Genomic DNA, 26,309 nt, shown 5'->3' on the forward strand with positions numbered 1-26,309 from the left:
ACCCGCTGTTATTGATACATGTGACAGAATTTGAAGCTCAGTTTACTGGATGTTTCTTGTATCTTTATGTACAAAGGCTGGTACTTTTTTGTTTAGAGATTATTTCTTTGGCTGTTTTTGCCTTTTAAGATAGTGACAGTGACAGTGACAGTGACAGCGGTGAAAAGGGGAGAGAGTGAAGAGCAAAGAGCAGCGGGCCGGACGCGAATCCCCGGGCCTACGCGGCAATGACCCAGCCCCGGCACACAGCCCGCTCCACCAGGCAAGCCACCGGGGCACCCCACACAGGCTGCTACTTTTTACTTATTATCAAATATCCAGATATTTTTGGCAAAAACAATCGTAGTCCAGTTGTAGTTGTAGTCCAGGTTTTGGAATTCCCCACATTTCCCTGGATGACTTTTGATGAGGCCCCACAGATTATGAGTTTTACCACTGGTTATACATTCTTTATAAAACTCAAAACTAGATTTTTGAGATTTCATTGATGTTTTAAGTAAATTATAATATTAACAGGAACTTCTTCTTAAATGCTTTTTCCCCGGGCATGATATATTGAATAAGGCTTTTTCATTGCTATGCAAGTATATCACTGTCTGAAAACAGAAGAGTCCATTAATGTTTCGTAATAGCATTAGTAGTTAGAGCTGTCACAGTATCAGATTGTCACTACGCGATTATCGTGGCCAAAAGAATTCATGGTAACGATATTAAGGGCAACTCGGGTGAATAGGGTAAAAATTTTAACTAATAGATATCACCATGAAACTTCCTCAGTTGATTACTTTGACAATTGTTTTCTGAAAATGTATGTTTAAATATGCAAATGAGACATTAACTAATGCTAACTTTTGGTTAATTTAGGAGAAATCTACAGGCTTAAATAGATCAAGTAAAATAAACATCTACAGTATATGTGTATTTTGGATATTTTCTTTCCACTAGTCTGAAAGAAGACACGTTATGAAAGCAAATTAGCCCAAAATCTCAAAATTGACCAGTGCATTAAAAACAATGTTTTTCCCCGGGGGAGATCCTTAATTTAAAAATAATAATGCTATCAGTCAAACGAATTCATCTTTAACTCTGTTTATTGTGCGTTTTGTCTCATTTTTGGCAAATTAATTACACTCAAAATACGAGTGGTGTAGGGAGGTGCAAAGAGAGTCTGTAACCATAAATGTAAAATAATTTAAGAGGCGCTGGATTACTTATTATTATTAACATGATATTACGGTTATCATTAATATATCGCAACACCCCTAATTGGTATACAATATTTTTCTAAAATGCATTTGTAGTTTTTTGATATAATGAAAACGACTTTTGCTTCAAACTGGCTTTGCAAATTGTGAATCGCTGGTGTGTGTGCGTTTTTTTTCCGCTCTTTGTGTTTAACTAAGATTTATGAAAATGTCACCTGTCGTTTTCAAACAAGAGGTCTGACACGACATATGTTCCAACACATGCTGTAATGCCTCTGCTGTTCAGAAGCAATTCATTAACTCCGTACTGTACAATGAGACTCATGTAACATCTCTGGTCTGTGCACATGCTTGAGCTCATAGCCAAATGATTTGTAATTACCTAATTATGTCTATGCAAATAGTCATCTCATTTGCATAAACCATGTTTGGAGGACTGGAGGCAAGTAGACACGAGGGGAATGGTTTTCTTTTCCTGTCCATTAATAGAAGTTACATTAAAATTAAATTTGTTTAATGTACAAAATACATTGATACTTCTAATGCCTTAATTTATTGTGTATTAATGTATCTTACTTTTTAATATTAAATTAACATCATGTCTGTAGTTATAAAATTATGGCAAACTGATGGTGATAAGATCGTCAGACAAATCATCTAATCAAAGAAATTACTACACTTTGTATTTCTAATCAATTCAGCCTCCTTGGTGCGAGACGCAGCCCTGCGCTGTTAAATGACAGATGTCTGACGGACGCCACTGATGTAGCAATCCCTGAGCTCCGGCGGAGGGCCATCTCTTCAGGGGGAAAGCAATAATCCAATTAGCTCGACACCGACTTCAATTATCTGATTTAGTTTGTGGAATCGACTACAGGTCACAAAGAATCAATAAAGCCTTGGAAGCCTCTTTATTTAGACTTACAGTGACAAAGTATTTATGTGGGTGTTACATTTTAAAGCACTGGTGGGCATTAAAATATATATAAAAAAAAATCTCTCTTTGATGGAATAAAAAATGGTCAACCTAAAGGAACCTAAAAAAATAAAGAATAAAAGCTAAAAAATAATAAATAAAAAAAGCTTGATTAACTAGAATACATACAGTAGAAATCAATTTCTTTCTTGTCCAATATAACTGGAGGTACAATAACTAATGCATTTGATTATAATTTGTGGCTCCCAGACTCAAACGTTGTTATACTTGTGTTTTCATCTTTTTAAAAAACCTGAACAAAGCTAATTATTCTGTTGGCTGCCCAGGCAATAAATTGGAGGCATTAAAACACTTTCATTATGGAGATTAAAAAAGCAACGGATGGCTGGTTTCTTAAACTGATGAGTATACAAGGGAAAACAAATCTAATTCTCCATGCATAGTAATGCACACGCCAGACATACTGTAGCCACTAAAGAGACAGAGGAGCGTGTGCGGCAGGAAGCGTTATGTGTGACACCGGTATTGTCATTACATGCAGCTCCAGCACACTGATATCACTCTTTAATGCCGTCCACAGTGTGGCAATTCAGCTCCACAAGCCAAAGTAATTCTGCTACCGTGTGAGCATGATGTTGAGGTCAAAGCGGTCTTCTCAGAGACGGTAAATCTGAGCAGGAACAATGTGTCAACGGCATCACTGCTATCTTACACGCACCTGACATGATGAGCTTGTAAAAGGGCCATTAGTGCTTCTGTTATTACTCAATGGTTGCAGTTAGCACATGGCCAGCAGAGGAGCGATCACCTTGTCACATTAACGTGAGCATTAACCTCCTGACCAGATCTATCTGCGAGTCTACAATCAACAAGTTCTTGCCAATTAGAAATAAATTAACACGGCTCAGCCAGTGGGCGGACAAGGAAGAACACAATTTAAAGCCAACGGAGGAGCCAACTGTGAAGAATGAGCAAAATATGATTTTCCTTAATTAACATGGCATAATAAAAAGGAAATTAGAGCGTAATGGCCGTAGAGCTACAAAGAGGGAAGAACAGATAAAGATGCACATCTTCGTCCACCATTTACATGGATCATAAAACTGTTGGAGAACCTCCCAGTTACACGTGTAGTTCATCAGATGCTTGATGGCTTCCAGCAGAAACACAGCACTTCAATAAGCACAATGGTTCACCAATAATAAATTATTGCTTCAAGATACAATAATAGATGGTAAATGTATTTCTAATATTTACTGGCTGCAGTGGTGGAAAGTAACTAAGCATATTTACTCAAGTACAGTTTTGACGTGTTTGTACTTTATTTGAGTATTTCCATGTCATGCTACTTTATACTTCTACTCCATTATATTGCAGGAACATATTGTACTTTTTTCACCACTATATTTATCTGATAGCTATAGTTACTACTGTAGTTACTTTTCAGATTAAGATTTTTCATTAAAAAACCATACGATAAGCTTTCATTGTTCATTTCATTACTATTAGCTGTTCTATCAAAGAGGGATTTCACCTTTCAACTTCTCAGATGGTTCATTTAAATGTAGATTGTTCAAATAAAATAAACTGTTCAAGCCTCAAAGAGGTCAACTTAAAGGGGAACACCACCTACATTAAGAATTCCAACATGTTATTTCCATGGCTTAGTAAAGTTCAATCAATATTTGTGAACATGAGCTACTCTCTCTCTCAAAGACAGAAATCAGAGTAAAGTAAGTCTCAAACTTGTGATGTCATAGGGTGTAAAGTCTGGAGCTGTGTTTATGTTTACTAATATTCTTGGACTGTCTTAGGGGCCGTTCAGATGTTGCGTCTAAAAACCTGTGCAAAAAACGCCAGCCGTGGCGCTTTTAATCCTTTTATCCAAAGTGCTTGGGAGGTTACGCTCATGCCATTAGGAAGCAACCAAAACCTGCGTGCTGCGATGGCGATGAAGTTGCGGTAATTTAGTAGTAAAAGCGTCACTGACTAAACCAAAACAAGTAAAAACAAAGATGAATGGATTTCCTGCACCGTAAATCCCTCACGGTACTGCCTGATTTCTCTGTGTCAGTTTGGTTCACCTTTCAAAACGGATGTTGTGACGTTCTTGGACGGAAAGTGTGATGCTAGTAAATATTGGGACAGATCGTAAAGCTCTGGGTAGCCCTGCACTAAAATGGTGAACTTCTCCTTCATATTTACCATGGACTGATATTTACAGAAGAGAGGAAAGATATCTGCCGGCTGTGATTGGTTGTTCCTTGTCACATGATATGCAGCACGCGTTCCAAAAGTTGAACTATTTTTTATCTCAGGATGCAGCCATCGCGCCAAAAAATTAGGCGCATGGGAACGCTTGCACGCCTCGACGCCGTTGCTTTCTAGCGCGCCTTCCGCACATCTACATTGACAACAATGGATGTGAGGGTGCAAAAAACTCGGCATGTGAACAGCCCCTTAGACCATAGACATAAAATATATGGATATTGAATCTATCTGCAGAATGGAATATAATATTAATACTGTTTTCTTTAGTCTATAATCACCTGAAAATAAGAATCGTGTTTTCGTTACATTAGAATGAGCCGTTTATATCTATATAGGGAGCGGGTCCTCTTCACAGAGTCCGCAATGTTGCACCGCCATGTTTCTACAGTAGCCCAGAACAGACAAACCAAACACTGTTAACTTTTCCTGCTTGGGCCGGAGTTGATAACGTTGCTTGCTCCTGTCGCCTCCGCTCTCTCTCTCTCTCTTGCTTCACCACTCACCTCCCACGTACACACACACACTCTAAGCACTCTACTCTTACAACAACTGGCTCTAGAGAGGGCCATTCGCCTTTTCACGTCAGCCAACGTAGCAATCCTACATGCTTAGCACATGGGAGAAGTTGTAATCTGCAACATCGCCGCTAGATACCACCAGATCCTACACACTGTTCCTTTCAGTAAAGTTAGCTGATAATACTTCTGTGTAATTATGCAAGTAGGATTTTGAATGCAGGACTCTTATTGAAGTATTTTTACATTGCTGTATTGGTACTTGAGTAAAGGATCGGAGTACTTCTTCCACCAATGACTGGCCATCATTCAAATATCAAATATTAATACCTCTAAGAAGGTGTTTGTTTGACCTGAAAATCAAAGTGGAACCTGAAAGAAAAAAGGGATTGACACGAGGATTGCTGTGTACATGCAGCAGATGCACCGGCGAGGACCTGTGGACCAGATTAGCACCTCGGGGCGTTTGGTGCTGAGCCCAGCTGTGCTGTCTATACGGCAAGGCAGCATCTATTCTGTCTAAGCCTCTCAAAGACCTCTGGAGACCGGTGTGACGAACCCTTGGAGAGGACTTAGCAAACACCTCTTAGCCTTGAGGACTGTTTTCTTTTTTTTTATCCATTCGTGTGAACACTTGGCTGAAATGATGACAAGGTGCAGAGGTGCACGAGGTGAGCTATTGTTTCGGTGTGTAGGACGTGTTGTGTTGTGTCGTATGCATGCATCAGGCAGTCACTTAAAGAAGTGCTTGCCGTTCCCGTGAATTAACGAGCAGTTGGGAAGAACAGGCCAAGGCGGTGCCATCTGTAAATGTCACAGGCACTGCTTGCTCATTTTACACATCATTAAAGCCAATATTCCTAACCTGTATCAGAGCAATCAGGAGCAGGCCATTACTGCGACAGGGGCCCCAGGGGAACCACGACCAAACTCAGAAAGAAGAGAGCGGGGAGGGAGAGAGAGATAGAGCGCACTCTTTATCTATCTGACACACACACACACACACACACGCTCGTGTACACACACACACACACACATTCTCAAACAAACACGGAGCACACCTTCCAACAATAAACAAACACATGAAATCAGCACCAATACCACCACTACGCTAATAGCTAGTGCATTTAACAACAGAGCCGAATGAAAACAGGGCCAATTATACATGTATCTGTGGGCAGTGTGTATGGAGCCCAAATGAGAATCTTGTTATTCCTTTCCCTCCATACTGTGGCGCTCAGAAAGCTAAGCCATTACAAGAGTGGAGGCTCCAGGGACAGCTTTCGGAAATGAGAGCGAGTCGGGGAGTGACAAAACAAAGTATTGAGATAAACACCCACCATTAGCACAGGCAGTTAAACCTCCATTTCCTAATCCTCAGCTGGACTCCAGAGGATATTAACCCTCAGTTTACCAAGGTGCAGGACAATAGGATACTGGATTGAGCTGGACTGACAATATAGAAGTTAATGCCGTTTTTGACGCAGGTTAACTTGTAGTTTGAGCACAGAAAGACCACGATTCCTTGTTCCAGTTAATCTGTAGGTGAGTCAGGAACAAGGAGACTTTTCTTCTGATCTAAACATGCAGTACTTACGTAGTGTAAGGCATCAAAAGGTCATGAAAGAAATCAGAAGGAAGGCAAATTAAAATGAAAGAAGAGAAAAGTCTGATACGGTTACATTAGCAGTGTTGTTAAGGCACTCAAATGATCTCTCCGCCTTTAAGCCTGTTGTCTTGTTAGTTAAGATGGTGAACGCTCTGTACATTACAATTCAACATCACTGCAAAAAGTCTTGTTATTCATTTAAGAACATAACGAGGCCAGTTTTGATTATTGCAGCTAATTCATCCTAATTCTTCATTGTCCAATTTCTAGTAACCACTGAGCCACTGATCTCAGTGGACCCACATCATTTTGTGTCTGATGCTCCGCAGCCTTATTCAATCGTACATGATCTTTTCCAACAGCGTCTATTAAGGCTGGGCAATATATATCGATTTTATATCGATATCGTGATTTGAGACTAGATATCGTCTTAGATTTTGGATATTGTAATATGACATAAGTGTTGACTTTTTTAATTTTCTGAATTTACCAGACTGTTCTAGCTGTTCTTTTATTTGTTTTTACCCACTTAGTCATTATATCCACATTACCGATGATTATTTATCAAAAATCTCATTGTGTAAATATTTTGTCAAAGGACCAATAGTCAACCCTACAATATCGTTGCAAAGTTGATATCGAGGTATTTGTTATTTGATTTTTTACATATTGCCCAGCCCTAGCGTCCATCTTCTGTTTCTCCTGATTAAGACTGCGAGCCTAGTAGGAATGGGACGATATAGTATTTTATCACGGGTCACGATAAAAAACAACCACAATAAGTTGATCTTGATGAATTTCCATTATCAGGATAATCGTGAATATCGTCACAAGTGACTTGAGAAAGCTGTCTATCTCGCTACCGTGGTGAAAAATAGAGCCTGATTTAAAAAAAATACAGGGATTATCATGTAAGAAAAAAAAGACAATGTTGCTCTTTTTTTTAAGGGGAATTTATAATTTATGATTACCTTATTTAAGATTGTTTTTCAATAAAAAAAGATGCGTGTTGTATATGTATGTGATGCAATAACAATATTTATTTCTTAACAAAATGTCAGGTTAAGTGATTCCAGTATGTTTTGGTGCCATTTTAAGAGTTTTAAGCATATTTCAATGATTATCGGGATAATACTGTGAATTAGATTAATCGATAAGTTGTCAACTATTGAATTGATTTCCAACGATTTTGATAATCGATTAATCGGTTTGAGTAATCTTTTTATTAAAGAAAAGTCATAATTCTCTGATTCCAGCTTCTTAAATGTGAATATTTTCTTTACTCCTCTATGACAGTAAACTGAATATCTTTGATTTATGGACAAACAAGACTTTTTATAGACCAAACAAATAATCGATTAATCGAGAAAATAATCAACAGATTAATCGACAATGAAAATAATCGTTAGATGCAGCCGTATTGTGAATCACAATAACTTTGGTCAGGATAATCGTGATGTGAAATTTTCATATCGTCCCCATGCCTAACTACTGTTAATCCTTTGCTTATTTACACATTTCTGCTTCATGTTCATTTAAAGCTGAAGTAGGCGAGATTGGAGCAAATATGATTAAAAAAAGTTATTTATATAAAACTATATATCGCTATATCATGACAGTAGTACATGAAACAGATAACCTGAAAAAAATCATGTGCCCCTGTGTCCTCCTAATGGCATCTGCAAGATTTCACAGACCGGAGGAAAACAAGCAGTAAGAGCTGATCTGAGGTCTGCTGTCTATGAGAGCCGGCTGTCAATCACTCGCAAACTCCTAAACACTAGGCAGCGCTGATCAAATATGAATCAATATTATGTTACGTTAATGCCTATTTCTTGCCTAAAAATGTTTTCAGAAACATCTTGTAGTGCACGGTTTAGCTGTAAAATTAGAAAGTTTGTGACGCGACAGCCATTGTGAAATCTGTTGAAGGAGCGCCAAGTTCCGGTCACATGACCGGAGCACAGCCAACAGGAATGCTCTCTTTCTGAAATGACCTGTGATTGGTCAAAGTCTCCCGTCACGGGCTAGATTTTTTAAAGCCTGAAAACAGAGCCATGATGATGTGCAGACGTCTAGTTGTCACTTTAAAGACATTGGTAGATCAGCAAAGTTGCAGCAGTTGATTCTATCGAGTCTTTTTGTGCAGAATGACATTTATTTAAAAAAAATAAAAAAATGGTTGAAGCCATATATGTACATATATATATATATATATCAATTTTTGTTTTATGATCATATTCCTCCAGTGTTCCTCCTACTACACGTATGCATTAATGTCAAGATCTGGTTCCTATTGAGCTACTATGTGACAACATTAGCATCCTCCTTTTAGGATTCTGTTTAAAGTCTAGGAGTCCACTTTCTCGACACATAAAAATAAATTCCCTTTCCTGCTCTAATTGCTTACACAACTCAGTAGGAGTCCTTTCAATCACTTTAAATTCAATCAATTTAAATTACAAAATAAAACTACTTGATTAAAATTAATTGTCGAAGCTTTTATTAAATAAGAGGTTTATAAACCAATTTAAGAAGATTTGATTCAAAAATGTAATTCGGCAAAATAAATTCACCCCAGTCCCTCTGTTGTAAATGTACTCCAGCACATTTGGGTTCATTATAGCTTACAGATGCATGTTGTGCGGTACAAGTAATACTTCCTTTAGTTCGTTATCTTGTTTTAGGACTGTAGGTTCAAAATGTGCAAAGTTTGATGCGATTTGGCTTGATTTGTTGTCTGTCTATAAAATTGTTTCAAATCAAATCTTGACATAGTTGTAAACAAAGACTTTCTTTAAATTAAAAGCAATCAGAGAAACACTTAGCTCTTGTTTTCTCCCTAATTTCTGTGACCTTAGCCCGAGTAAATATCGTCATACATAAAACTGGAAGAATCAAGAAGGAGCCTCTCGTCACAATTTCCCTCCATTTCTGCGCCTCCCTTTCTGCTCACGTTGGACAAGCTAAAACCCCCCAAAACAATGAGCGTTTGATACACTTTCTTTAAAAGAGAAATACATTAATGATGCTCCCTGACAGTCTGCATTAATCAGAGGGGGCTCCCCCTGAACACAACTCTTTATCGGCCATCGATTTTCCAGTGGGTTTATGGCGAGCGACACACCGAGAAAGCTCGTCGCTGGGCGGCTGCTGGGAAACACATTACGGGGCTGTCAGTTGTCTCGCCATGCATCCTGCATCATTCTTTAAGCACATGAGAAGTTCATTACACCACACTGCTCTGACAGTGCATAGGATATTAGGGACTGTGTCCATTGTGCATATCTTTGGTGGAAGTGTAACACCATAGACCAGAGAATTTATACATTATCCAAATAAATTGATTAAAAATAAAAAAGTGGCTTTAAATCGATTAGAAATAAATGCATTCTAAAGCTAATAAAAGGGTTCAAATGTGATTTTAAAGCTCTTAGTTCGCCTAAAGCCTATCTGAATGCTTGCAGAAAAGATATTTCTGTGCAATTACTGTCTGCCATTTATCCTTTCACAATCAAAGTAATGAACTGGAGTTTCTAAAACATTTTCTCCCACTTCAGCAGCCGTGTAGAAGAGTCTCGCTAAGTACTGTAAAGTACCGTATTTGGAAAATGATGGTGCAGCAACAGTTTCTCCAGGCTCCCCTCCTACATCCTACACGTCCCATGTTGACCAAAATGATTCCTCACCTTAAGACGCGCACGCTGTTTTGATTTATGATGCTTCACAACTACTAAAATTCAATTTCAGCCTGCATTGCACGCTTCTGATTGCCCCGTAAATGAGATAAACTGATAGCAATTTATTCAAGGATCCCACCTCTCCTCTCCTTCCCCTTTTCTTCTCCTCTCTCTCCTCTGTTCCTTCAACAGGAGACACCCCAGACTTGGGTGAATCCAATATTTAAGCGATACGTCTGTATTCCAGAGCATTCAGCAGAACAGACAAGCTGATGCTAATAGAAAACCTCGCAGAGAACAATGAGAGGGATAGAAAACAATGTGCGTGTTTGATGACGTGAGAAACATTCAGAATGTGCCTCCTTCAGTCTGATTACTCTTAGATTTCCTCCTCAGGAAGTCCAGGAGTCATCCGACTTCAATTGTTCCTGTGTGGGGCACTTATCGAGGAGATTTGATGATGTTTGATAATGCCAGCCATCACTCATTCGAGGCTTTAATGTGACTGCGTAACTCTGCCAGGAGAGTCCCATTAAGAGCCAAGTAATGTCAAATAAAACTGAAGTAATGGACTCTACTCTTGGAAGTTATGCTGGGAGCTGCTAACATGCAGCTGCCAAATGTACAAAAATGATCAGATCTGAGATTACCTTTCACCAGTATAGTCTGATATGACCACATACCACTCTTAACAACCACTTATCTCACACCACTTATCTGCGAGATGCTGATGATGTTCACTCTAAACAACAATGTGGTCAACAGACCCATTCAGACCTTAAAGAGGAGCTGTCAGAGACCATGATAAAAAAGTATAATGATTATAAATGCTGAGCTCCATTTAGGAGGCGTCAATGCCATTGTTGTTGTTATCCAGCGTATCAATCTTGTTGATTGATCATCCCGCTCCGGTGACATCGGTTTTATGGCCTCTGAAATGCGTCCCAGTGTTTTCACAATGCCATCCAATTAGGGCACTCCATTCATCATTGGGCTGGAGAATCATTATTAATTGGGTGGAGAGCCGACTGCCACTCCCCTGCTGAGGAGGGCCACGGCTTCTGGAGATCGGGGCCTTTCAGGCTACCGTAAAAGAAATGGGGGGCTGTGAGGGTGCGCTGTGCAGGGGGGCCACGCAGAGATACAAAACGACACACCTTTATGTGCTTCACCGGCATATCCAATCAGGATGTAGAAGATTACATGCTCTTATTTCATAATGACTGGAGAAATCTGATCAGTTTGAATAACAAATGAGTAAATGCATAGAAAAAAAAACAAGTTTCTGTTAAGTACCATACAAACATTTGTTTTTCAGTTTCAACCCCTAATCTACCACTTCCTTTAATCTGCCAGTTAGGAGCTTCACTGGAAGGGCGTAACGCTCAGGTTTTGTACTTTCCCCCAAATCCCACCCACCTCTGTGTAGACATATAAACCAACTAATAGGAGTCGCTCGTGCACCCCCAAGAATGTGATCCCTCACTGGCTTCCCAGCAACAACAAAAAACGATCCAACTGTGTTGGTTGGTAAGCACAAACAATTTTGCACACTGAAGAAGTAGCCGAAACATCTGTGGGCTTTACTTCTCTGTGCTGCACATAAAAACTTAATAAATTCATTAAGCTATATTTGAGTGAGTGGATTTTTTTGTACTTGCATCACCAGGACATAAAGGTTTCCATCCAAATTTAGTGCAAATTTCCAGAAAATCAGCAACAGAAAATGCTATTGAATAGAAGTTTCCTCTCATTACCGCGATGCAAGCATTACGAGTTGGTTCTTTGAGATGAATAGTTGGTGGAATAATTCATCAATCAGGTGCTATTAAACCATCGCAGAAGAAGATGGGCGTAAACAGACGTAATTAAAAGAGCGGTGGTCAAACCTCAAACGACGGGAAACAATGTCAAATGTAATGGAAATATGACATTTTTATACTTTTAGTCTCTTCAGTGGTAAAACCTTCAGTGGACGTCGGAAATGGGCATTAAAACAAGAGGATGGAAACACACTCATTGGTAAATGTTTTGCGAGTTATGCACCTATTTGTCCCATAGAACAACGATTCTCAAAGTGGGGTCCCGGGCTCTCTGCCAGGGGGGGTCCGTGAAATAATTTGCTATAAATTATAAAATTGTGCTGTGTCATTAAAAAGTGTATATCTACAGACGGGGACCATTTGCACCGATAAAATAAGCATATTGTGTTCAATACTCCCACCCATGTTAGCTTTGGTGGAACAGAAACTCTGATATGATTGTGAGACATCACATCAATCTGTCATGAATCAGTCCCTTAACTCAGGGCGCAACGAGCGTGTGTTTCTGTTTATCACGATGAAACAGGTCTGAAGTATTAAGGTTTCAAAGGTTTAGAATATATTTAGTTCAAACGGCATTAAGAGTGCAAATGGTAGTAAGCATATGCCCTCCTGTAAGGGGTCCCTGGCCCCAAAAAGTCTGAGAACCCCTGCCATAGAAGATTTATTTTTTGTTTCAGAAGGTCATTTCAAAACTGTAGCCGTGTGACTGTGTTGTACCTTCATTGCCTGCAGATAAGCCGTCTGGCTTTGTGATGCCCGTGCTCTTTTTCCGTCTGTGTTTCTTGCGGTTGGCGTGTGGCGAAGGAGGTGGCTCAAGTTTAGGACTCGTGGCGCTGCCCACAAAGGAACTCGCGGGATCACTCATTCCATTGGCTGAAAAAACACAGACAGGAAAACAATTATTATTTTTTATGTTAAATAAACATGGTTTGGATTTGTCTTTAAGTTTATCTCAGTTTTATATTCACTGCCCATGAAGGTAAGGTTTAAGTTTCACTGTCACAGCTTCAGCTTGGTATCTCTACAGTTTCATGAAACACACCGAAGCAATTGTGATACTACAGGAGTCTGTCATGAAGTCAAGTACTTATATAAAGCTCTTTAAATGTACCTGTCCCATTGGTGGGTCATCATTACAAGTTTCCAAACACTGAGCTGATTTTAATGTGTATTTAATGTGTTCAAAAAGACATCTTGGATTTGACATTTAAACTTTTAAGAGTTCTTGAAACAATCAAGAAAAGAATATACAGTATATGGTATTTGACAAATACAGTGTCTAACTTTAAAACTATGTAAGGGGAAAAATAAGGAAAAACACTGAAATGAAGAAATAGTATAACTATTTATTGCTATTATGAACCATAATATAAAGATAATGAACTGCAGAAGATGGATGAAAAGCGTCCAAGAGTGTCCAACTTAAAAATAAAAAAATATTTCATGAAATATCTAGAAAGTAGAAAGTGCTCTGGCAGAGTGCCGTAGCATCATGTTGGCATTTTTGTGCTTAATGAGGAGTGTTGATTTGTCCGCTATTAATTGCATTCATTGCTCTCAGATGAAGCTGCCAGTCCAGTATGAAGACACCAATGTATGACAGTGACAGTTTCATACTAACGCCACAAAAAAACACCAAAGCAATTGTGATGCTACAGGAGTTTGTCATGAATTCAAGTAGTTATATAAAACTCTTTAAACGCACCTGTCCCATTGGTGGGTCATCATTACAAGTTTCAAAAAACACTGAGCTGATTTTAAAATGGATGTAATGTGCAAAATTATATCTTCGTTTCGACATTTGAACAGTTTTTGAAACAAGAAAGTAAAGACTATATATGGTATTTGACAAATAGAGTGGACAATGTCTAACTTTAAAACTATCTAAGGGGAAAATAAAGATGATGAATCATAATATAAACATAATAAACTGCAGAAGATGGATGAAGGGCTTCCAAGAATGTCCAAACTATGATCTAAAAAGTGCTCTGGCAGAGTTCTGTAGCATCAAGTTGGCTGTGGGTGAATATTTTGAGTGTTTAGTCCACTATTAATTGCATTCATTGCTCAGCTGAAGCTGCAAGTCCAGTGTGAAGACGGCAATGTATGACCGTGAAAACAAAAAAAACACAAATGTTACATCGGCAGAGTATAAAATGGAGACAGATTTGGAAAAAATGTGAAACTATTCCTTTAAAAAAATAAACTAGGGTTGGCAGCTTATTCAACTCCGAAAACGTACCATTATGTATCAAATGCATGAATCCTTGTGAAATGACACTGAGCAATGAATAATGAATGACATTATGAGCTCTACCGAAAGCTTCATGCAAAGTAGAGGCAGACATCCTAAAAAAATGTGTCCACAGCATTAAGAGTTGGGAAAAAGTGACCGCGTGTGGCTCCGGCTTTAGATAGAGTGAAGGACAGGTGAGGGGCTATCAGTGAACAAATGGTTACCTAAGTTAGCCCGCGGCAAAGCTCTCCATATGACTGTCTGGGAGTGACAGGGGGCTAAGAGCCGGCTTTGTTTCTTGTAAGTGATTTTATAAATGTGATATTAACCTGTGCTAACCGTTGGGCAAAGGGATAGGAGGGATGGGACGATGGGAGGGGGTTGTCAGCTTGCCATCTTTCTGATTTCCTGACATTTGACATCACTTTCCCTTCTTTCCCCCTCCGGATGCCATTATGAATCTGGGAGCGGGGGCCAGGGGCCTGGGGGGGGGGGGAGCGGGGAGGGAGGGCCGGTAGATGGGCCCCATATTGCTCTCCTCTTACCACCCTGTGTGGTGCTGGCAGCCTCCTCCATTGTCTCCCATCAAAAGCTCATTGTAGTGTGGCAAACTCCATTCATTTCCTCCGCGCACCGTCCCAGCCCCAGGGGTGGAGTGCAGGAGGACAAGGGGGCTCAGGGATTATTGCTGTTGTCGTTGCCAGTTGCACATGCTATAATGTGCGGCACTGTGCCATTAGCCAGTGTACAACATTAGGCCTAATTCGGTCATTACCTTTAGGGAGATGGGGCTGTCTTGGAGGAGTAAGATGGGCTCAGCAGGGGATTGAAGATGCTAAAGCGGGGGGAGAGTGGAACTCTCGGCCCGGGGACGCATTGTTTGAGCGTGGGCAAAAATATAGGAGGCAACACCTGAGACACACATTGTTGTGTCTGTACACGACTTCGAGATTAATCATGTTGAGAGTATACAAACAAGAACGTCATTAACTGGAAATAAAAACTTTAATTTGTCAGAAGATAAGTGACCAATCCTTAGAAGTATTATTTCAGCATAAATAGTGGATGATATTGATTCCACGCCATCACATTAATAAACATAACATTGTGCCGGACTACATACATTAAGCCTCTCTGGTGTTTTTGAATGGCAGCACGCAGCCACACATGTAGCAGCTCCTAGTCGAGGCGTCTGTTTCAATTTCCCTGCTCTCTTACAACAGCCCCCCTGAGACGAGTCATTAGCTGGCTCAGACAGCTGGGGGCACAGGGGTCCTCCATGTGGCCCCCCCCCCCCACACACACCACCTCCCACCTCCCACCCTCTGCTTCCTCCTCCCTCTCCATCCCAGCGTCTGTCCCGCCAGCACAGCTCCGTATGGCGTGTGGAAGACTTGAGCTCCAACCTGCCTCCGACGTGACAGCCAGCATTTGTTTAATGTCGCTTGAGGTTAAAGGGGAGGGCTGCCCCTCGGGGGCCCCGACCGTGTCATAAACACCTCTAATTATCAATTTCTGCCCCTAATGTTGTGGAAAATGACCCCGGCCCTGCTCATCCTGCACCTGAAACATATACGGGGTGATGCGCCCTCCCTTTGTTTGCACCAATCAGGCTTTAAGAAGTCTGTACCGCGAAGGTATAGGAGCACAGCACACATCACTGAGCAACGATATCAAAGCACCCCGGAACCTAATGCTTTTATATAATGTAAAGTCTCCTGCCTTTAAGCAGTTCTCAGCTCTAAACTATGCATGACTGCTAGATTATATTTCTTAAATTGAGAATTATGAAGTCAGAACTGGACCGATTCTCCGAGCCGAGTATTCACCGTGGCGTTATTAGCTGGCTGTTAGTGTGTATGAGGGCCATCAGGACCAAGCTGGGTAATGAAGCACACTGGGGATCAGGAGTCTCTTTCCCACTCAGCCAATATCACCTGGGCAGCAGAATCGGTATCAGTCTAACCTGTGATTACAGTGTATTACACTCCCACCACGGAGATGACAGTTTAAACATGCTCCAGGATGAAGACTATGGGTGAGACAAAGAGGGGGCCGCTAAAAGCTTCCTGCTTTTTTACCAACGCCACACTGAGAATGAATGAGAATGAAGAAAGGGTGAGAGAGAGAGCGGTAGAGGGGTGGGGGGGGGGGTGAAGAGGAGAGGGGGAGTCATTTCATTGTTATTCAAGAGGCTCCGGGTGAGGAGCACTATGATTCCGCCAGGCCCCTTGACATGGCAGCCCTGCCTGTCCTCAATCAAAGCCAACGGCTGCAATTAATGGCAAAAATTAGAAACAATCACCGCCTCCCCCTTATTATCCTCAATTAGAGCGTACTAATCAAGGCCTGATCGCGCTCTGCTGCTCTCTCCAAACTAAATGTCAAACTTCATTACGGCCTAGCGTAGAAATCAAACGCCCCACATGCTATCACCCTTCGCATCGGGAGGCCAGGGTATAAAACACAGTGCCACAGGAGAAGGCTATCTGTGCATTAACTACCTGTGTCCTCATATGCAAACTTAGAGGAGAAAAAAACACTTATATATAAATTATCACACAGAGCAGCATAAAAGTCGTAGAGGACGGGAAGAAAAAAAGGGCAGCAAACTTTTCATAGAGAGCTGAGGGAGGGCAATATGGGAAAAAAATAATATTGTGATAAGTAGTGCAGCATTATCTACTTGGAATGATATTTAATATTAAAACGCACATTGTGAAATGTTTAAATATTGCTCTTCTCATTAGGCATTAGAGCTGCAACTAAACAATTATTTTCAATATCAACAAATCTGATTATTTTCTTGGTTAATGTTATATTTCCATAAAATGTAGGAAAAAAAATGCACATTATAAATCCCCAGAGCCCAAAATGGTGTTTTTCCAATTGCTTATTTCCATTCATTATCAGTCCAACAGTCTTAAACCCACATGATATTCAATTTACTATCATATACAACAAATCTTCATATTTGTTAAAAACTGACTGAAACGATTAATCAATTATCAAAACCGTTGCAGATTAATATACTGTTGATCCACTTAACTATTAATCGGCTAATTGTCAACTTCACACTAAGTCAAATTCTTCGTGCTTTAATAAAACAGAATCTTTTTTTTTTAAATTACATTTAGCTCTTCAGTTGGGACAGATTTGAGCATCATTTCCTTTATGTTGGTATCACTTTCTATGACACCCATGTCTATAATACATTATAAACATACTTATAATGCATTAAGCAGATTATAAGCACTCATAAATATTCATAATGCTTTATAAAAAAAAACACATTATAAAGCATTTTATAATGAATTATAAGGTCAAGTATCATAACACTTCATAATTGCTGGTCACTTACTGACATTGCTTTGGCAAGGATCAGAGTGTATTTTAATTTCCATTGCTGTAATACATTATAATATTTTACAATGCATTATAATCGCTGTTTTAATGCACTACAATGTGATTATAAGTTACTCTAAGTGGTCATTATTTGCTTTAAATCATTAAATCTATCCAATAAGATTATTTTGTACCTTACTTAAAGCAAACAATGACCACTTAAGAGTAACTTATAATCACATTATAATGCCTTATAACAGTGATTATAAGGCATTATAAACAGATCGTAATGCATTACAACTATGGGAATTATAATACCCTATGATCCTTAGAAAAAGAAAAAGTCAATGAGCGACCAGTAATTATAAAGTATTACTATACTTGACCTTATAAGTCATCATAAAATGCTTTATAATGTGTTGTGATTATTGCTATAAAGCATTATGAATATTTGAGAATGCTTATAATTATTATTATATAGTGTTATATGCCGATTTGAATGCATTATAAGTATGTTTATAATGTATTATAGACATGGGCGCCATTGAGAGTGTCACCGTTAGACCTGTGAACCATCTCTCTTCTAACATGAAGGTACTATTGAATTAATTATTGAATCATTACCCACGGAGAGCACTGATCTGATCTCCAGTAATCTTTTGCCTTTGGAAATGTGACATTACTCACGCTTCGACCATGACTTAAGTTACTGTCATCAGCGAGCCCATCACGTTGCTCAGACGACTGTTTGAGCCTCTTGCTTTTAATTCAGGCTCAAGAGATTGAGGCGTACGAAGGCGAGCGGGATCTAAACAAGCATCCGCTGCATTAAGAATGGGTGTCTTTATGAATGCAAGCAATGGAAAAATTGGGCCGGGATTTAATCAAAAATCTGTGCTCAATATTCAAGAGACGTTACTACCTCTGCTTCTGCCGTTGCTCAATAGGTTTACAAATGAGGACATTCTTTAAATAATATGGAAATGGTTACCTGGCTAAGATGCATTCATTCTCCAGTGAATCATCAATCTGCTGTTTTTGCATCTCAGAATCACATTTTATGTTAACCTGCAACCTTCACCAAGGATAATGGAGTGATTGGGCTAGGTTCAAGTCAATTCAAATGGCAAAACATGAGCACCCGTCACTGTGGAACACCCTCTATTGATTATTGAGGGCACATTAGGATGAAAGATAAGAGGGTCGCATTTCAATCAAGTTTGCGTTTTCTGATAGTCCAGTCACACTTTACACTACAGACGCATTCTGCTGCTGTGATTCAGATTCTTAAATTGTAAGGAGACATAAAAACAAGATATTCAGAGAAAGTTTTTGAGCTACAAAAGACTCTAATGTACATCACGAAGCCTTAAACTGTCTGCACTGACTATGCACTGATTACAGAGACACTCCTTCCCGAGGATGAGCAACATATCTATCATTTGACGCAACGTTTCTATTATTATTTTCAGCTCATTTGCCTCATTCGAGCTCATTTGTGGTTACCTTAAGAGGAGCACGAAAATAATTGAAGAAAATAGAATAAAGGAAGCAAAGTGTGGATCTGATTTAGTTGAAGACTGGATGCTGGTTAATGAGCTATGTTAATATTGAGAGCTTCTCAGTTTACTAAACATGAAAATGGGGAAATTCTGGGCTTCCTTATTTCCACAACCCAACGTTTAGGAGTTCCTATTTGTCGTCTGCAGACAGGCAGACGAACGCACATTCACATAGACGCTCCGTAGAAAAAAACTCACATGCAAACAGCTAAAGAAAAAAAAAAAAACGAGAATGCACACACATACACAAGGCACATTCGCGCTCATTTATTTGAGGACCCCACGAATCTAAGTAATTCTGCTTTGGGCATGCTGCTGATGGGAGACAGGGGTAGGGGGTGATGGAAGTGCCTGCGTCCAGGCAGAATTGATCGTTTGGCAGCTCCAAATGAGAGACAGGCTTGTCTGCGGAACCACGAGGGCCGTGCAGTTGGACTCCAGCAGCGCTCGTAAAGTGCGCTCTTTAAACTGCCGGGGCCCCTGGGAGCCCATGGGGAGGGGGGGGAGCCGCCGCCGTGCTAATGAGAACTACCAGAGTGCAAACATGCATGGAAATGACTGTTATTCTGTTGATGTGCATTTAAGTGCTTTTTTACTGCCAACCACAAAGAGAGGGAAATAACTGGTGATGAATGGTACCCCCAAAAAGCATTCATTTTCCTCTTCAGAAGAAAAGAGAGGAAAACAGAGGGAGGAGGAGGAGGAGGGGGGATAAGAGTAAGATGGAAGGTAAAGACAGGATGGTGTGTGTGTGTGTGTGTGTGTGTGTGTGTAGACATGCATGGTGAATATATTATCTTACTTCGTTCAAGTACAGTGACAAGGTGCAACGTGACATAGAGGAGTGGAGATGCATCGATGGCAGGAAAGTTAACCTTCACTGTTCCTCTCCTCTGAGCACGCCGCTTCTATCAAAGAGCAGCAGCCTAAAAGGTCACAGCGATCACGGCCCTGATCACCTAATTATGAAAATGAGGCTCGTTCCACCTGTGTAAGAAGCTCGGGAAACGGCGTATCCGTCACGCCGCACCTCTAGATCAGATCAAGAAATTCTTTGTCGTCTAACACTCATACGATATTGTTCACTAATCCATTAGTATATTTAATGGACAGATTAGAGAGCTTCTCCAAAAAGAATCATGCAAATACATCACTTCTGTTTACCAGAGATGTGCTCATAAGTTTCTTAGAAATCATTCAGAAAGAAAAAAAGCATAAAATGACTAATCGACTAAAGGAATCTTAGTCGACTAATACCAAAATGACCGATTAGTCGATTAATTGAGGGGGCAGCCCTAGCATGGTGAGGCTTTAGAGGAGATTTAAGGGATGGGAGTGTAGAAGGTGGATGTCTTACGGGCTCCGCTGCTTGTACTGGTGTTGATGGCTTCATTCCACTGGTCGGCGCTGGACACGGAGAAGGAGCGTTGGTGCATGCCGTCTTTGCTGGCGCTAAACAACGACGCGCCCGTCTGGAGGGATGAACTACTGTTGGAGTGAGGAGCACCTGGAAAAGAAGAACACAGAAACAAGAAATTTAATCCACATTGTTTAAAGTTCTCTACATTCGTTTGAATTCTAAACTCTTTGTTTTCTTGAAACGAAAAAAGTCTGCGAAGAAGTAATAATGATGCAACTGAGTTTGGTAGTTTCTACAGCACTGCAATGCTGCTGCCACCATATTTGTGCACATCCCTCTGTCAACCAACCCCCCCTCACACAGACACACACGCGAAAGCCCTCTCCCTCCGCCTCTGCCTCTAATTAGCCCTTAATTAACAAGATACACTCTGAACGCTAATTATCTCGCCTCATCCCTCTGACTGCCACATCGATCTCCACTGGCGTCAGCAGGCGTTCTTTCCCTAACTTCCAATCAGGCGAGCCGCGGACGCCTGGCTCTCTTTACTAATTCATGGGCTAGGCTGCGCCATGTGGGGTCCTTCCCTCCTGTTCGCGAAGCAGTCGCTACAACACGTCCTAACTACTCGGAAAAACTCATCGATACACTTCCAGTCATGTGCGGGGAATCAGATTAACTGTTTTGGGTTTGCAATGCATCAAAGTGAACAGAGCTGTGTCATGTAACGCAAGAATTTCCTCCAAAATTGTGTGATTTTTATTCTGCAAAATGAATTTAAATGAATTTAAGGGAATAAGAACATATTTTGTATGACCTACAACAAAAGATGGGTTGGTTATTCATAAAATTAGTCATCAGAAAAGTTAATTTTCACAGTACTTTTACCCTAAAATTTGTCACAATGACTCCTTTAAATGCGGCAGAACTACACTCTAAAAACAATACAATTTAATGTGGTAAAAAGACACTGAAAGGTTAGAACTTCAGAGGCTTTGTTTTGGAAAACAAGCCATATCTCTGATTTTCTCCACAATGCTTCCTCATCTTACAGGTATCACACATCAGGGCCTTTTATTCAATAATTACAAGAGAATATCAGTTTCTGATTGAGGTGACAATAACAGAAAATATAGAGTGTGGGTCGTGTGTAAAGTAAACTAAGCGGCACGGGTGCTTGTTAGGATAATATGTCCTACTCATTATCTAGAGTAATAAGTGTATCAAATTCACATAATCATGTCTAATTAGTATCAGTAATTATCTTGTTGGGCCCAGGAATATTAATCTTCAGGTCCCAGAGGGGAGGGAGCAGAATCGCAGCGAGAATGGGAGAGAGAGCGAGGGAATCATGCTGAGGAGCACCGACTAAATTAGCATGCTGAAATCAGAGCAGAGGAGGAGGAGGAGGAGGAGGAGAAGGAGGAGGAGGAGGAGGGGGAGACAGAGCAGAGGAGTATGGGTACTGAAAAAAAATATGTGAAACTTTGTTTTTTTTAAAAGTGACGGATAAATGTTAAATAAAATGAGCTCATGACTTCTAAAAAAATATTTTATCATTCCTGAATTAAAAAAAAAAATGAATATTTCCAATTTGATTTATAAAAAAACACAACACCAACATTGTGTTTCTAGCAAAATACCCATATTACACAGATACATGTTTAATCACCTCATTGTTTAGAGGTAATTCTTTATTTTCTGCTATTAAAATCTACATTTCTTTATTTCCAAAGTGTTATAAGTTTGACTCTTTGACACCTTAAAAAGGACAACGGAGAAAAAAACCTGTTAGATAACTACAAGGCAAGTTACATTGATATTTAAAATTCAACAATCAGGTCTAATTGTCAAATTGGATGCTAATGATTAATGAATTATACATGGCTGTATCCATTAGTCCCCAGAGACCACTCCTGCATAAAGGGGAGGATAATGTAATTACAGTGGAGAAATAATCAGCTTGTGGCATTAAAAGAGCACTGTAGTCTCCTAGCAGCTCCAGCCAGGCCTGACTCCAGTTCGTCTCACAGCTTCAGCAGTGGTGGACTGACGATGAACCTGACGACTGCAAACTGAGCTCTAAACGATCAGATTTAATACCGAACGGTAGTGATCGTGTTAGTGGTTCGACTGTCAACTTCAAATGTATCAAGCATTATTCAACTTTAATGCAATGAATGTTTATAATAATAAAAAAACTATGATACAACACAACCTTTTAGTAGTAAAGACTGTTCACATTATACTGCTGCTTCATGAAGGCCCTCTGCCTACAAAACAGAAACATCATTCCACATAAATATATTTAATTTCTCTTTTGAAATGTGCATTCCCTATGTTTGATTTTTAGTTTCTTTTAATTTTGTTGTCTCACTTTGTGTTTTCATGCTGCTGTCTGTCTTGGCCAGTTCACCCTTGGAAAAGAGATTCTTAATCTCAATGGCCTGGTTAAATAAACAACGCTTTCCTGACATTTGCTGAATAAACCACACCTTAATTTTGTGTATCAACATTATTTTGGCAGTAAAAATTCAACAGCGATCAAGCCATTTACTGTTAAATTGCATGATATGTAGACAGTGGTAGAAAATAAATAAGTACATTTACACAATTGCAGTACTTCAGTATAATTATAAGCACTTTACTTGAGTATTTTTCTCCTACTTTATACTTCTACTCCACTTAATTTCACTTGTACTTTTTACTCTACTGCATTTATTTGCTACAATTTACTTCGCAAATGAATATTTTACATACAAGAAATAGGATTTGTTATTTTTTTAACATCATTGATTTTTATAGATTAAACTACACAACAGCAGAAAAATGAGCTCCACCTCAGCGAGCTGCAACATTAAAATACTTCTCACACCTTTATGCATCTGTAATAATAACCTAATATTTAATAATACACTGACAGCAGCCATTCTGTTGCATAATGAGTACTTTGATACTTTTCTATGTACTTCTGCTTAAATAACATTTTGATGACGGTATTTTACTTTTAATATAGTTTTTTTTAATTGTGGTATTTCTGCTTTACTTAAATATAAAAATCTGAATACTTATTCCACCACAGCATCTAAATATTATAATTAGAAATGCCATTAGCAAAGAAGAAAGTCAACTAAATTCAAATTACCAATTACTTTTCTTATCAAGGACGTTTCTACATAGATAAAACATTTCATAGTTAACTCCTGCACTATACTTATTCAAATGAACGAAAACTTAAAAATACAAAGCGCCATTATGACTGTTTCTTGCTGACTGTATCGTCATGTGTATAAAGAGATAACAGAAACCATCTAGTGTGTTCTGCAGGCTATCATCCAGGGCCGAGCTGTTAAGTAGAGGCGATGGATTAGCGGGGAGCAGCGCTGCCTTGCTTCTCATTTCTCTTTAGGCCGGGCCGTCAGTGGGTTGATGAGCCGTGACGAGGCCTGACCCCTCCGTGGAGTTGTTGCCATTATGTACAAGTAGTGGGATAATGAAGCATTCATGCTAATGTGGGCCGGGCAGCACATCATCTGCGGCTGTGTGTAATCCACCACCATCATCCTGACCAGACATTCCCCCTCCACCCCCCAACACACTGCTGCTGCTGCTGCTGCTGCCTGTCCCCACACAAGTCACTCACACGTTCACATTCATATCTGTGCATTATATATTGTACTTATACAAACTGTACGCATTAAACCAATTCTAAGATTTTTACTTTAACCTTTGTGCACAACAATACCATCCTATTTTCTGTACTTGTTTAGATACCTGACTTTCTAAGATTTTATTTTTTCTTCATTTAGTGATGTGGTTTCTTATTGCTTGCAGATATTTCCAGCTCAAAACTGCTGTTAAGCTACACTGTTACTAAGAATCTGATGCAATTTTGACGTAACGATGAGATTAATCTAGGTAAGTAAAAATAAATTAATAAACTGAAAACAAAACAAATATTTCTACATACAAAACAGATCAAGATACAAACTATTACTCTATTGCCGCGATTTCCCATCCAGAGGGATGTGTACCCCCGAGGTTACTTCTACAGTTGTCAACTCAACTGATTAGAAAAAAATTAGAAATTATGAAATTGGTTAGCTAAAAGTGCTGGATAAATGTTTAAAACATCCAGCTTCACTATAAGTGGTAGTACTGTAATACAGAGTCAAACAAGACTAAACATATCAACTTAACAATATCCAGTTTTATATACGGCTGGGTGATAATTCAATATGACAATTTATTGTCTTTCAATGGAATCGTATCATATATCGAGATATCACAATTCACAATTAGGTAGTCTAAAATGATAATTATAACGAGCACATACTAACTCAAATTTCTCAGAAAGTCTGAATTGATAAGAATTCTGCTAATGGGAATACCACAGTGCAGTTAAATCAAACTATTGTCTAAACCTGATTACTCTGTATTTGTGTGCCTGTATGTAGGCAAGTACTTGAGCTCATCTAACATGGTTGAGGGGGTACATCAGACAATAAAGGTTGGGACCCACCACTCTGTACAACACAGCCCCACGGCAGTTCGTGAAATAGTCACAAAATTTAATCTATTTGATTCGTGTACATAGACACAAATACCCCTTTTTCTTCACGACGCTCAGCGCGATTTTCAACAACAAATTTTTCGTGCTTTTCCGAACAAATGTCCAGCAATACATGACGCACGTGTCAATTCTGCTCCAGTCTCTTCAAATTAAAACTACTTAGTGAGGTTCAGGAATAGATCGACTTGGTTAGGTTTAGGCAACAAACTACTTAGTTAGGCTTAGGAATAGATAGCGATTTGAGTAAAAATAACACAGAAAGTGCAGTAACTTAAGTACAGAAGTTACGTGACAAAAATTACTCATCTGGTTTGATTTAGTTAAAGATTGTGGGTTGGGTTAAAACAACTCCGGAAATGTCGTTACTTAAGTAGGGAAGTTATGTGACAAATAAATCAACGATGACTTCTGGTTTCACACGGGACACGAACAGCAATCTTCTGAAAGTCTGGTGTTTTTGATCCACCCTGACCTCTTCCCTACCCTGCTCTTTATACTTCCCGGTTCACAATTATGTGGATTACATACAAATTGATTTTGTGCTAACCATCACAAACATTTTTTTTAATTTGTGTCCAAGTACACAAATAAATACATTCAATTTTGTCACTATTTCCAAAACTACTGTACGACTGGGCTGAAATATATTACCTACAAGAGGCCAGATTGACCCAGTGTTGGAAAAAGAAGTCCAAAGTCCAAGGACCTGCTGGTCAGTGAGTATGTGGCTACTGGTTCTACTGGACTATAGATTAGAGCTGGAGACACATTGTGGTACAGGCCCTGTTCAGACCTGGTATTAACATGCGTCCTCAGTGATCCAAACACAAGTGGACAGCTCTAAGTACGTCTGATCACACCTGGCATTAGAATGCGTCTCCGAATGCGTCTCCAGTGACCACTTGTGATCCAATCTCACTTCCCGGCTCTATATTCTAATAAACACGTAACAAACACATTGCTAATACAGCCGACGTTGTGACGCAATATTACATGAATGTCAGTAGTAATATCCTACATCTTTGTGAATTCGGTTACATTTTATTAACAACAAAATATAAGGTTATTGTACTGGCTGTCCCCGAGGACCTCCGAACGCGCCATCGGTACTGCTGCCTTTGACAGGCAACTTCAGTGAGCCGGGGATGAGAGCGAGCGGGCGGGGTGAGCGGGCGGGTGTCAACTTTGTG

General features: G+C 39.6%; 1 protein-coding gene across 3 annotated transcripts in view; it reads right to left on the reverse strand.

The window, feature by feature from the left end:
• agap3 (ArfGAP with GTPase domain, ankyrin repeat and PH domain 3) overlaps positions 1-26,309 on the reverse strand; it is a 150,498-nt gene that overhangs the window by 22,292 nt on the left and 101,897 nt on the right. For all 3 annotated transcript variants that reach the window (XM_037788459.1, XM_037788460.1, XM_037788457.1), the window contains exons 12-13: positions 20,544-20,693; positions 12,761-12,916 (exon numbers count right to left, since the gene is read on the reverse strand). In XM_037788459.1, the coding sequence (XP_037644387.1) occupies positions 12,761-12,916; positions 20,544-20,693 (306 nt within the window). The remainder of the gene's footprint in view (positions 1-12,760; positions 12,917-20,543; positions 20,694-26,309) is intronic.

The sequence above is a fragment of the Sebastes umbrosus genome, chromosome 12 (genome assembly GCF_015220745.1).
Source record: "Sebastes umbrosus isolate fSebUmb1 chromosome 12, fSebUmb1.pri, whole genome shotgun sequence".
Lineage (NCBI taxonomy): Eukaryota > Metazoa > Chordata > Actinopteri > Perciformes > Sebastidae > Sebastes > Sebastes umbrosus.